A 12,899-nucleotide genomic window follows, 5' to 3' on the forward strand; every position below is an offset into this window, starting at 1 on the left:
TTTCGAGTTTTAAAACAATTTTTCTCCACGGTTTACTTAACGAAAAAAGACACACAAACAAACCAGGGCGCAGTAAAAACATCGTACCACTTCCTTCCAAAAAAAAAGGGACATCCGGTCCTGGTTGGTTGGATTCCCGGTATCTGGACATCTTCCAGGATGCTAGCTCATGCGGGCTCAATAAAGGAAGAACCAAACGTTTGCTAAAGGCTTTGCCCGTTTTCCCCAAACAGTAGCAAAATCAACACAGACCGCGGACGGGTCAGACACTTCCAATGCATAGTGACGATCAACATCCGGCGACGACGGGACGGCTATATGCTTTCACAGAAAAATGAACCGCGTACCCTATTTTTACGGTACGGAGGTTTAATCTTTCGGAACAAGCGTTCATTCGCCACAAGGGACACAAGGGTTCCACATGGAGAAAAAAGTCCCAAAACGAAACGCAGGTCGAGCCTGACAATTAAAGTTTCAACCTTTACCTCTTGGCATTAGGTTGAACATGAGGGAAAGTTTTGGTAAAACCAAAAATTCTAATTTACTCCCGAGTGTGTTGGTACGCTTTTAATTATCTCTACAACAAGCGTATCATGTTTGAAGTAAAAAGGGAAGGTTCATCGTCATTGCAAGCGTAATTAAGTGAACAAACGTAAACGGTTTCTTTTTGAGCGGGGTTTTTGTTCAGACTTTCCTAAGCTAATAAACACCTTATAGGGAAGTGGCTTTTGCTCCCCCTTTTTTGGGGGGGGAAAACGCTAAAATTGCGTGAAGCTTTAGGAAATCTTTCTAAAGACAGTTTTCCGCACGAAAGCTCGAACCGAGAACTTGGCGACATTTGGAACAAATTTTGATGGAAAGTCAAAGAAAGGGTAATCACACTCTTAGAAATCACATTTCGCCACCCTTACACACGCATACGCACCAAAAAGTGGCGCACCCCAAAAGTAATCATTTCCATTTCCAGTCCAACAAACGTCTGACAGTTAGTTATCAAACAAAGCAGCAAACTGTTTACATCGAATGTTCGCCGAATCCCGAAAGGTGACTCCAAACGGTGCACTCTACATCTCCAGCGGATGCTAATGGATCAGATTTTATCGCCTTCCGAGAAATGAAGTAAGCTCGGTTATTCAACACAACACGCTGTACCTGATCTGTGTGAGGAAAAACTTTTCCCCACAGTTCGGGGTCGAAAAAGAGACAAATGAACGAAATTCGCATGCGTTTCTTACAAAATTTTGCGTACCGAAAAAAAACAACTAAAATGAACAAAACTTCATATTCATATCATGCAAATGGTGACAGAGCTTTTTCACCCGGTCTTGCTTCTTCTTAACGTAATGGGTTCCTACCTCGTTCCACCAAAAAAATGGGAAGAAATGGCTTAAGTATGCGTCTGCCAGTCGGTTTTCGGTTTGTTAAAGTGTTTTTCATTTTTCGTGGAAAAAAATGGAAATTTTTCTTGCGAAACATTGATCGCCAACAATCACCATCGCGCCATACCGTGGGCACACTTATATTGGTAGAATTATAAAGCTGCTGAGGGAAGGTTTTCCTGGAAGTTGTTTTACGTTTCGTTCTATATAATTAACACAGAAGCATTACTATCATTTCTTTGTGGTTCATTTTCTTGTGTTTCTCTTTTTTTTGGGGTTTGCTCATTTATAAAGAAAAATACTCATAGAAAAACATAATAAATTGAATACAACTGAACCACGCCCAGCAGCAGTGTACCGTGCGAAAAGCGTATTTGTTCATGTATTCATCGGATTTTAATTATTCGGACAAGGTCCACGAATATGATGAAGGTACGCTGGGCAATTGTACAGAGTCGTGCTTCTTCCGATTTGTGTCGATTATTCGAACGAACTTTAATTAATTTCATTTTCAAATTCACCGGATGGAGTCACCTGGTGGTCGGTGTTTTTGGCAAAAAAGTTCAGATCAATTAGTTCGCACGAAAGCGTTAGGAAATTCGTCGAACGTATCGAATGTTGAAACCAATGACGTCGATCTCGATGAAATGGGTAATCCAAAATTAATCCCATGCGGTTAGGTTGGACGACAAAATTAATTTCGATCATTTTTATTGGCACACTATAAATTTACGTTTGACGTACATTAAAACTCAATATATCGGTTGTGAAATTAGATATGTTTACTGCAATTAATTTAAATCCTACCCGTTTGCTTGTTATGTACAAGAAATCATTAAATTTTGCTTAATGGAACCGCCGAAAGTAAGGCAATTTTGCTTATCAAGTAACCCTGTTATGATCGTTTCAAACAAGTTTTTCTATAATTTCACTAATTTAGAAAAAAATTGCAATATTTCTCATGAGTACATCAAAATTGATCACATTTATCTATTTCCAACTCCATGCAAAAATCGATCGGGACGTTAGAAATCAACAGAAAGATGCAAACCGAAAATGGATGATGATATCAACTACCGAGGAACGTTAATAATTTAGCAAAACATAAAACACATCAAACGTACTTCTGTGCTGCTGTCCTCTAGGCCGCAGACTGCAGACTGACGTACCGCACGATCCTTGATGTCGAGTTGTCCTTCGTCCAGACGGGGCAGATGATTATGGTAATAATAATTTCACGATGGAATCATAAAAAAACAACCAACACACCAACACCCGCAGACACCCTGTGACGTTCTCGGTTGATTAGGATGTGATCGTACACGATTGCCTTTCCACGGAACGGACGGATAACGTGTTCGGTTCTTTCTTTTATGTGTATCACTCACGATGATTTTTATGTGAGAAAAGGGTTTTTTTTACGAATCCCCTGCGGTGGTTCGTCTTTTTTGTGCTGCACCAACTGTGGTTCCGCTGGTACTGCTAATTAATGCCAAACTTCAAGGGCAATTATGTTGGCGATGAGATCCGGAATTGAAAAAAAAATACATACACTCACACACGCACACAAAGCTTACGACATGCGAATGGTCACAGTTAATCAACTACCGACATCAAACGGTGGGATTTGCTTGTAAGGAAAGAAATATTCAAATATCGCACTGGATACACTTCGGTCACTTTGGGAGACAAAACCTTTCTACGAAGCTGATACACTGATAGTGACGACTGACTGATAAAATCACTGTGTTTTATCGCACTTTTTAGATAAGAGTTATGCACAATAACGTTCTTATTTTCCTTTGCTAAAACTAACACTTTCAGTAAGATATTTTGCCATTAAATTTTTTACACTTTTAGCACAATTTTGCTTGTTTTTTTCATTAAAAATGACTCTGTTTTTACTTCTTTTTTTTTAATCGTCACAAGAAACCGCTTTCAAATCGATCAAAGCGTATCGAACTTTCAATAAAGAAGCAATCACGTTGATTTTTGAGCCGTTGCTGCATCGATGGAAACACGATAACGAATGATAGCAGACAGCAGCGAAACCATTCCATTTATATGCCTTACTTTGCTCGTGTACTAGCTGATGAAGATTTTTCCTCTCCTAGCACAACCAGCAAGAGCAAGAGATTGATAGAAATCGAGAGCTTTTGGAGAGTTTTTCCCGAAGCGCCAAAAGCTCCGATGTTTGCGAGCACGATTGAACGGCGTCCCGGCAGATTTGATGGCCATACGTCATTGGTTAGATTTTCCCGGCATTTTCGAGCTCCAGTACGAGCCTGTTTTCATAGTTTGAATGGAGTATTTTAAGGATATTTTGTTCAAAATGTGTTTTATTTTTTAGAAATGCATTTACCAAGATGACCTATTAATTCGGTGTTTTAATTTCAAAGCTTAATGGGAAAATTCTTTCTCAAAATGGAGATTGTATTCTGTGTATCTATCAACAAGCAAAATAATTGTCAACGATTCGAACAAGACCTTTTTTTGTACACAATGCTTCGATAAGCCTATTCTCATCGTTAATGCCCGTGCTCAGTCAAGTAGATGCTTCAGTTCGCCTTAACGATCACGTGGAAAAGTGAGAGGGCCCGGTCAGAAGGAGATCCAAGCCCGCACAACATATCTCCCGGTTGGAGAGGATGAGTTCAGGACGAACAAACGTTTCTCATCAGCAGCCGTGCCTCCTTTCGGTCCCGACCCGAACAAGAAAAGCTCCAAGGCGCGTGTGGAAAATACGACAGGATAGACAAGGTGGGGGAAGTAACCCGGGACGGGCGGTGTATTTTCACTCAGCTCAGACAAGTAGTAGAGCGTAGCGTAAAAGCTAGAGCTCGAAACCGATCTTCACAGGCAGACAGCATCTCTTCAAAACACTGCGCCTAAATGTATACTATGTATCTTCAAATATTGTTATGCTGCGTTTTGCTTGGTTTAATTATCTTTCCTACCAAAATTTAGGAAAACAAAAGAATCTAAAATAAGTTTAAAAAGAAATCACATTGAAAATGTAAAATATTTCAACAATTCGTTACACCGGCTAAAAGCTCTGACGACACACCTAACGTACAATCATCGTTTGCGTACGCACGTTAAGGACCACCGGGAGCAGTTTCGTGAAGGTGAGAGAAGAAAAGGTAACCAAATTGTGGCTCCAAAGAGTGAGAGAGATAGCAAGAGAATGAAGGGAAAAAAAAGAAATCAAACATCCGAGCTGCTGATAGCTCGGAACTTCTGCAAATGGCTTTTAATCATCGGGAAACGATCTGATTGTGTGCGAGGAGAGTGCCAAGAGGAAAGGTGCCTTTTTCCCTACCTCCAGAATCGTCCCGCTTCTGCCATGTTCATGCGGTACAAAGTTTTCCACCTAACTACCAGGGGAAGCTTTTCGCTCGTTTGATGTGGCAATGAAATTGAGGATATTTTTTTTCCCTTCCACCGACGAAATGTACGAATGGTTTGAATTGTCCATCCCAGTGCAACAGGTTGTTTTGAGGCTAAGGTTTGAGCGAAAAGAGTGTGTAACCGTTTGGAAATAACACCCAACTGTGTACAGCTGCCAATCGGTAGATTTTCCAACATCGGGATGCTGTCTGGCCATGGGCTGATGTGCGTTACAATTGAACTGATGCATAATGACGAACGTAGAACGTTCCAGATTTTTCAATTGCTTCCCAATGTTTGACACTTAATGAGATCGTGTCCTCCGGAAAATAGTTCAGCACGGCAATTGTGTAGCCTGTTTCTTTTTTCTTCCCTTTTTGCATTACTGTCCACTTGTTAGCGAGAATCAAAACAACATGCTTTGCACGAGGCTACACCGTGCCAATCTAGAGACAGCCTGTATTACCAGCAAATCGTAAAGGTCATTGAGATCAGAGGGAGAAAATAACAGCGAAGCGAAAATACTTGAAACATTCGTAATTCCCAGTTTCTGGTGAAAAACAACATCCTCAGGGAGCCAAATCGATACCGTGCGCCGGTGAAATATTTTCCTTTTTGATGGTTTTTCGATGATTTGTTTTACATTTTTTTACGAAGAATTGGCGACGTTTTGTTGTTATTGCTTCGATAGATTGAGGCAGAATGCAGCGTGGAGTAAATGTCAAGTGAAATTAAAGCTCCTTCCTTGTCACGGACATCCGACATTAACCCTCGTAAATGTCTTCTACAAAACGGTCCGGCGAAAGCAGCGTACGGAGAAAATTCAATTTTTCGACAATTCCCCAAAACTCATCGTTGTTGCGAAACGGCAAGATTGCCTGGAAGGAGAATTCTAAGGGATCATCCATTTACTACGAAACACTGGAATGGGAGTAATGGAGGAAAGGTTTCTCGTTTTTACACGGAGTTTATCGGCGTTTCCCCAAGTTTTTTCCCCCAAAAGAAGAGGGATGCTTCCCGCGTTACGTTTTGTTACGATAGGGAGGGAGGATGTCAAAAATTCACAGTTTTTGCGTTACGTAGGACCTGAATCATCCCTAATGCCTGACAATGGTGGAACACATAAGTTAATTGTATTACAATCAATTGACTTTATTGGGTATGGTGTCTTACGATGGCTCAAAGCGCCTAAAGGTATGCAAGGGATTTTTGAAACGTTTATCATTCCTTCAGACAGACTGTGAATGTGTTCTGATATCGCGCAGCTAATTGAATGTGTAATGCACATATGCTCGACGAAATCTTACCCACGATTGTATGTTTGCCAATTATTAAGGTATCATCAGGCTGACGAGAACCAATTAAGCAATTTGAGTAGAATAAACACACGGTAGCTAAGCGAGTTGAATAGTTTCAGTAACTCATCTCCATTCCATCCACTGGTCTGGTCGCTCAAATGGCATTAGAAACTCACATTAATTAAGCCGGTCATCATACCGAGCACCAGGGAAACCATGCGAACGCTCCATACAGCGACAGATTATCATCAGCTCATAAATGCGAACCATTGGAGAGTGGTGAATCGAAATTCTCATACATACATAGAAGCAACAACACCGGGCCTTGCCAGGCTTACCGAAAAGGTAATCCGATAATCCCGACGAATACTTCGAACGAAGGTTTTGATGCTGAACCTAAAAAAAAACAGTGCAAAAAACCAATAAACATGACCAACGATGAAACGGAGAAAAACAGCGGATAAAGATGAGGAACAAAGCGAACAAACTCGAAAAAAAATGAAATATCCCCACTAGAATGCGTTTGAAGAAGCAAACGTACAACTCAAAAAAATATACGTGTAAAATAGAAAGAGACAAAAAGTGCCGAATAAGATCAGGTTTTTATTCCGTTTCCGCTTTGATTGCAATATTTGTGTGCGATTTTCTTTTTTGTTCGAATGCATTTCAAACTGCATTCCATCTCGGCTCAGTGTGCTGTTCCCGAAAAGTTGCATTTGTTCCATTTACTGCCGGTCGGTGAACCTGTGTGGAGCTGTTTTGCAGCTTGGCTTGCTTTGATTGAGGTCCGGCAAAGTTGTTCTAACTTGTTGGGTAAATTCAAATTTAACCTGTGCGCGTATTTCGTTCTATTGCGATTACCCCTAGCAACGTGTAGTGAACTAAGGTTGTTGAGGAGCTTATTGAAAATGGGCCTCGTATCCATGGTGTTCGTGTGGTCGATGGTGATTATGATCCGTTCGCATCAGGCGAATGCATTCTTGGGAAATACCGATTTTAACTTTGATACAGACATCACATTTCTCATTTACGATTGGTACGTACCTATTTATTTCGCGGCAATGTAATTATTTCGACGAAATAACCTCACTTTCTGGTGTTATTTTCGGCAGGACACAAAGCAAATTCTCGAAGCAAACGACCGCCGAGACAAACTTTGCTGCGTTTGGATGTAAAACAACGGATCCTTTTGTGGTTGTGTTGCACGGTTGGTCAGGAGGTTGCAGCATCACGCAATGGGTGCGAGAAACGCTTAACAATTTTATTATCCACCGGAAAGGTTGTGTCCTCTGCCTGGACTACAGTGTCCTCTCGGACAATAACGATTACTTCACCGTGATTAAGATGGTGGATTCGATCGCACGCACACTGGAGAAGAAGTTGCGTCAGTTGATCACGTTCGGTATTCCAGCGGCCAATGGAATGCTGTATGGGTTCAGTCTTGGATCGCAGATCGCTTTCCAGGCAGGACGTAATCTTGCGCCCGCGAAATTGGGACGAATCGATGGTGAGAATCTGCGGCAGTATCTCAAAGTACATTAAAAAATACTTCGCGTGTCTATTCTTGGTACAGCTTGCGATCCTGCTGGTATTGTGTTCGATGTGAATAGTACCTACACGTCACTGAGCATCATGGACGCTGCTACCGAGGTACAGTGTATACACACCAGCAGTGACATCGGTACGACACGCCGCGTCTGTCACAAGGACTGGCTGATGGGTTACTGTGGCTGGTTACAGTTTGCGGCCGGCCTGACAAGCTCGCACGAACTGTGTCCAGTCTTTTACAATGTCGCGTTCTGGTTTGACTTTAAGGCTGTTCCCAATCCGTACTATTGTCCCACAACGCGCGCCGTTAGTTCGTGGCCGAATGGTTTCAAGATGGGTTACTTCATGCCTCAGGGAACGTAAGTCCGGGTAGTCAGACGAGAGGGAAACGTTTCAGACACAGCTGAATAATTTTTCTTCTTACTCATTGACAGCTCACTAATTGGGGATCTCTTTGCGAAAACTGCCACAAAATATCCGTACAACTAAACCTGTGCCAGGTGGAGTCTTTCGATAACTGCAGTAATGTGTAATGTTTCAAGGATAAAGTAATAAACGAAACGGAATAAATAATAAATATCGTAAGATAAATTTCGAATGAACTTCATTCTTCTTCTTTTTCTTCTTATTTTTCTTCTTCTTCTTGGCTTTAAGGATCTTACACCGGTCACGCCGGCCATTTCTGGCTTACTAGACTTATTTTACCACGTAGCCGGATAGTCAAGTCCTTGCTATGGGGGAACGCTCCGGATGGGATTTGAACCCGGTCCTGCCGTGTGGACCGGCGCCGTTTATCACATACACCACTGGGCCACGAATGGACAATACGGCTAAAAGCGAACAGTAGTTGTTAATATTATCGCTTTTTGGGATGATCTCTAGTTACTTGAAATTATGAAACTGATGATGACTGAACTTCAGACTGAGATTCTTGTTGAATAACCTTCAAATCACCTAAAATCAATTCACCCATATCGTTGCAAATAACTACAGAATTAAAGTAAAAACAATCCACCAAACCATCACGCTAAATGTGGAAGCCCAACTTTTAATTAAGTTCCATTAACCCACACCCCTGTTCGCACTGTTTTATCGTCACTATCGATAAACGTTTTCCCCGAGCACCGGGATTCCGGGACTTCCGGTGGGAAAGCATAAAAAAACGTGCCCCGAACAAAACACGTCCCGCATCACATACACGGGTGCGTCACCGTACGTCACTGATAGTAATTTTGGAATGTCGCTGGTATGCTGTTTTTCGTCACTCGGTTCCATCGCCGCCAAAAGAGGACGTCAACAATTTCCAACACGTGATTGTTCCAACACGAGCGGGTTGATGGCGTCACATGTCCGCGAGAACGTACTTCATATAAACGCACATTCACCAACATGGACGACAATGGCGTTGGTGATTCGGCAGTAAGTTCGTTAGCCGTTACGAACACGAAAGAACCGAGTATCTGCTCAGTTGATTAGTCCCTAGATGTTTAACCTCACTTTTGCATACCTCACACCTGTTAACACCTGCTCCAGAAGAAAATATATTGGGCAGCGGTTTGCCACCACTCACGTTGACGCTACTCGGAAGGGTCTAGAAAAAGCCTCGAAAATAAATCAGCTTCCTTTCTGGGAATCTTTCCCCCGTGATGGTCCGCACGTCTCACCCCGAACGAAGGTACGGCACATGATAATATCGGTCCACGAGTGACGCGGGATCGCGTTTGAGTACACGTTTCTTGTAAGGTTACGAGCACGCGACGCCCTGTTGTCTCCCGTGGTGGTTTTCAATTGATTTTTCTTCCCTTCCAACAATGGAATTTGACACACGTTTGTCTATTGGGCTTGAGGAGGTACAGGAAAGGGGCATCCTCAACAACATCCTTTCGCTTTTCGATTAATATTTCATTTGCTCACCTTTTTTGCCAAACCCAGGGAGCACATTTCCTCGCATTGTTGACTTTGTGTGGATCGCACACTTGCAATTGATAGGTCCCGTCGGTGTACTTAACGTACAGCAACGTGAACGGTGGCTTTATAATCCTTCAACTCGTGACCGGAATCGTGAACTCGCCGCGGGGAAAACATTCAGACTCCACACGGTTGTGCGCTTTGATTACATGAACCATTCAAAATTTTCATCAACAATAATACATTTTAAGGACACAACGGTGAACAAAGCACAGCATAGAAATCAATAAATTCTTCTGTCGAGCTTTTTTTTCCCATTGCAAAACGTTTGATATTTGGGACTGAAGAAAAACATGTTCCAAAACTCTGTGTAGCTCCACCGGAAGTCTACCGGATCAGCGTGTACGGGGTTTATTTGACATGTCCCAGGAAACATGCATTGAATCAACAGGTAAAAAAGAAACCCCCCCGGTACGTGTAGCTACGCAATAGGAAGTTTGTCCCGTCCGGACAGCAGTCGGGAACCGGATATTGCTTTTGCTGGATCCGATTTGTCGTTCATTCATTCATCAAAATAAACATCCCTTGGCGAAGAGTTGTGGCGAAGTGTTACTCTAGGGCATGGCAGGCGAAATTGGTGAAACATGTTGACAAATTATAGCACATTTATACAATAGTAATAAAAATACTACTTAAGTACATTGAGCTATTTTGTAACAGTTCGAACTAAAAATAACCAATCAGTCACCAACATATCTACACACTGAATCATTTAATTTCCTTTTTTCCGATTACAATTTGACTATGGTTTACCTACAAAATGACAAACTGACAAATTTTACTATTTTGTTGGCTACTTTTGCTTTCCTTTCGTTATCTCATCGTCACTCGCGCAACCTTGAGCTACTTTCACTCAAGGTGAACCATACGCTCACACACTGCAGCAGCAGTTCCGAGACGAACTGAAACGCCTCAAGGTTGTCCAAGGGAGTGAAGATAGAGAGAAAGAAAGACAAATTCCGGAAGCGGGCTTCCTTCGACGCAGAACCACAACACGGTTGACCCTCAGTACGTCATCCTTAACCGCTAACCACGAGCGAACCATTTTGATTGTCACTGTCACGTCCAAAATGACGTCGGATTCATTTGGCATTGATGTGTTAGTGTCCTGCGTAAGATTACATACATATAAACAATTGAATAATAGTAAAATAAATCGCTAAACCATTTATATAAAAGTAAAACAAAATGATGAAAGATCGTTTCGTTTGTTTGTCATGCACTAAATACTGCACAATTGCATCAATTGTGTCAAAATGGATTTTAGAGCACAATTTCTGTTGCAATTGAAATGGGTACAAGTGGGGATTGGCTTAACAGAAACCATTGGAGGTATCCCGATAAATTTCTAAACTTTGGAGAAGGGTTAACAGCTGTTTTGATGAGTTTAGTAACTAACCCTTGGGGGAGTATAAATCTTTTTTATTTTGTTACTTTATTATTTATTCAATAAAAGAAACAAAAGAAACGAATTTCTATTGTTTCATATTCATTTTTTTTTCAGTTAAACTTTTGTGCTCTAAAACACACACACACATCGGCGTATTTCATATTGAGGGTTAACAGGGATCTTCTGCGTATGTGATTCGGTGTCGTCTGCAAGCGACGAACCCCACACCGGGAGAGCATAAACCTACTTCGAAAACGGTCAGTGAGTCAGTCAGTCAAGCTTGCCAGCACGACTGCATAACGCGTTAAGTAATCGGCATCGTAGCCATACCGAGCGGGCCATATCACCTCACCTGTTTACTATTGGGCACGAAAAAAAAAAGCGAAAAACCGCGCAAAAGCCGGCTTTACGATGTGGTCGTGGTTTCGAAAATCGAACCCACCCCAACCCACAATGGACGCCGCAGAACGGTGGACTCTCCTTCAGTGACCTGAAGTGTGTCGCTGCCGATCGTAGAAGGATCGCGTGCGGCTGCTTAAGGGAGTGTGACTACGGGGTGGTGGGCGAGAGGGAGAACCCAAAGGGAAGGGATTGAGCTTTATTTATTTTCTGTATAGCGAGCCGGTCGGGTCGCTTTTGCTGACACGGGTTTTCTAGACGTTTTGTGACGGTAGGGAGGAGCGTGAAAGAGTGAAAGATCGATTCGAAGCGAATTGCTAGATGGTGTTGGTGACGAGACTTACTTGCACGCGGTGCTAGAGGTTTTGTGCGCGTTCTTTTCACTTTCAGTTTCAACCGTGCAGCCAGCTCGAAACGTTCGTTCGTACTAACCCTTGGATAATCGGGTAGCTTAGTTTACAAAGTGTTACTATTAAGCTTGTGTAGTGGTTATTAAAGGAAAAATGATTGTCCGATCAAGTGCTATTCTGTCGATCGTTGGTGCATTCCTGTTGGCAAATGGGGCTCCCTACGGTGGTGGACACGATGATGGGGAATTTCGTGACAAAAAGTACGACGAGGAGATAAAACAGGTGTCCAAAGTGGGCAATACTTATGTAAGTGGCTGGTGCCAGTGGGATAGAATTGGAGATTTGATGAGCTTATTTAAATTTTTGGAATAGGTGGCTGCACTGGAAATATACGATAATCCACCAGATCAGGACAATGCTCGCAAGGAGGTGGACAATTTCCCGTCCAACATCTACAGCAAGTACGATAATCTGCAGCAGAAAGTGAAAAGCTTTTTCCATGTAAGTGAACTTACTGCAATTGCTTCGTTTTTGTTTTGAAAATGATTCAATGGTGTATCTTTAAGGCTGAACCCATCATCGACAATATCAAAGAATCGGACAAGTACGGCAATACGGGCGATCAGTTCTATTTCATCACGAAACCGCTGGTGGAAACGACCGCCAAGGTGAACATGTTCATCAACTCGGTGATAGCGGTAAGGGTGCAAATTGTGGCAAACATTGCATTGCATTTAACCATATTGCAAACTGTTTTTTTTTTGTAGGCACCCAAGAAGCTGCTCGGTGGATTGAAGAAACAGGCCAACGAAAAGCTGAACGACGTTGGTGCGGGATTGGTTGGACTGTAGCGATAATAAATTTTAAAATAATAAGGGAAAAAATGTGTAAATATAGTAAAGTCATAAGGTGCTTAATCTTTACCATAGGTTCTCTAAAGTTGTCTATCGTGATATGCACATTGCCATCATTGGGAATAAATCTAAAACCAAGCCACCTTCATCAGCTAGAGTTAGCAAATCCAAAAAATAAACAAATAAATTTGAATTGTTGAACAACTTAAACACCATGACCTCAAATCGAACCTCAAACGCATTGAAAAACTGCATCTTTGCTCTGCTTTAACCGCGTCGTTCACGCCTCACAAATCGAGGGCACGAACAGATGCACTATCCCC

General features: G+C 42.1%; 2 protein-coding genes across 2 annotated transcripts; both read left to right on the top strand.

Moving 5' to 3' along the window:
* The first annotated feature begins 6,089 nt into the window (after positions 1 to 6,089).
* On the top strand, positions 6,090 to 8,215 carry LOC125771332 (uncharacterized). The gene is made up of 3 exons (XM_049441870.1): positions 6,090 to 7,574; positions 7,641 to 7,974; positions 8,050 to 8,215. Exons 1-3 carry the CDS (start codon positions 7,040 to 7,042, stop codon positions 8,102 to 8,104), a joined length of 924 nt encoding a protein of 307 aa, XP_049297827.1. The 5' UTR covers positions 6,090 to 7,039; the 3' UTR covers positions 8,105 to 8,215.
* A 3,274-nt stretch (positions 8,216 to 11,489) lies between these two features.
* On the top strand, positions 11,490 to 12,786 carry LOC125771368 (uncharacterized). Its single transcript, XM_049441911.1, has 4 exons — positions 11,490 to 12,028; positions 12,095 to 12,223; positions 12,289 to 12,420; positions 12,490 to 12,786. The coding sequence occupies exons 1-4, from the start codon at positions 11,876 to 11,878 to the stop codon at positions 12,571 to 12,573; spliced, it is 498 nt and encodes a 165-aa protein (XP_049297868.1). The 5' UTR covers positions 11,490 to 11,875; the 3' UTR covers positions 12,574 to 12,786.
* Positions 12,787 to 12,899: the final 113 nt, after the last annotated feature.

This window comes from Anopheles funestus, chromosome 3RL (assembly GCF_943734845.2).
Source record: "Anopheles funestus chromosome 3RL, idAnoFuneDA-416_04, whole genome shotgun sequence".
Lineage (NCBI taxonomy): Eukaryota > Metazoa > Arthropoda > Insecta > Diptera > Culicidae > Anopheles > Anopheles funestus.

What these genes read in the sequence shown, in the direction of transcription:
- LOC125771332 (XM_049441870.1), top strand. Translation starts at nt 7,040, where the DNA reads ATGCATTCTTGGGAAATACCGATTTTAACTTTGATACAGACATCACAT. An exon ending in GAAATTGGGACGAATCGATG is followed by an intron (nt 7,575 to 7,640) that starts GTGAGAATCTGC and finishes TTCTTGGTACAG; the next exon opens with CTTGCGATCCTGCTGGTATT. An exon ending in TACTTCATGCCTCAGGGAAC is followed by an intron (nt 7,975 to 8,049) that starts GTAAGTCCGGGT and finishes ACTCATTGACAG; the next exon opens with CTCACTAATTGGGGATCTCT.
- LOC125771368 (XM_049441911.1), top strand. Translation starts at nt 11,876, where the DNA reads ATGATTGTCCGATCAAGTGCTATTCTGTCGATCGTTGGTGCATTCCTG. An exon ending in AAGTGAAAAGCTTTTTCCAT is followed by an intron (nt 12,224 to 12,288) that starts GTAAGTGAACTT and finishes TGTATCTTTAAG; the next exon opens with GCTGAACCCATCATCGACAA. An exon ending in TCATCAACTCGGTGATAGCG is followed by an intron (nt 12,421 to 12,489) that starts GTAAGGGTGCAA and finishes TTTTTTTTGTAG; the next exon opens with GCACCCAAGAAGCTGCTCGG.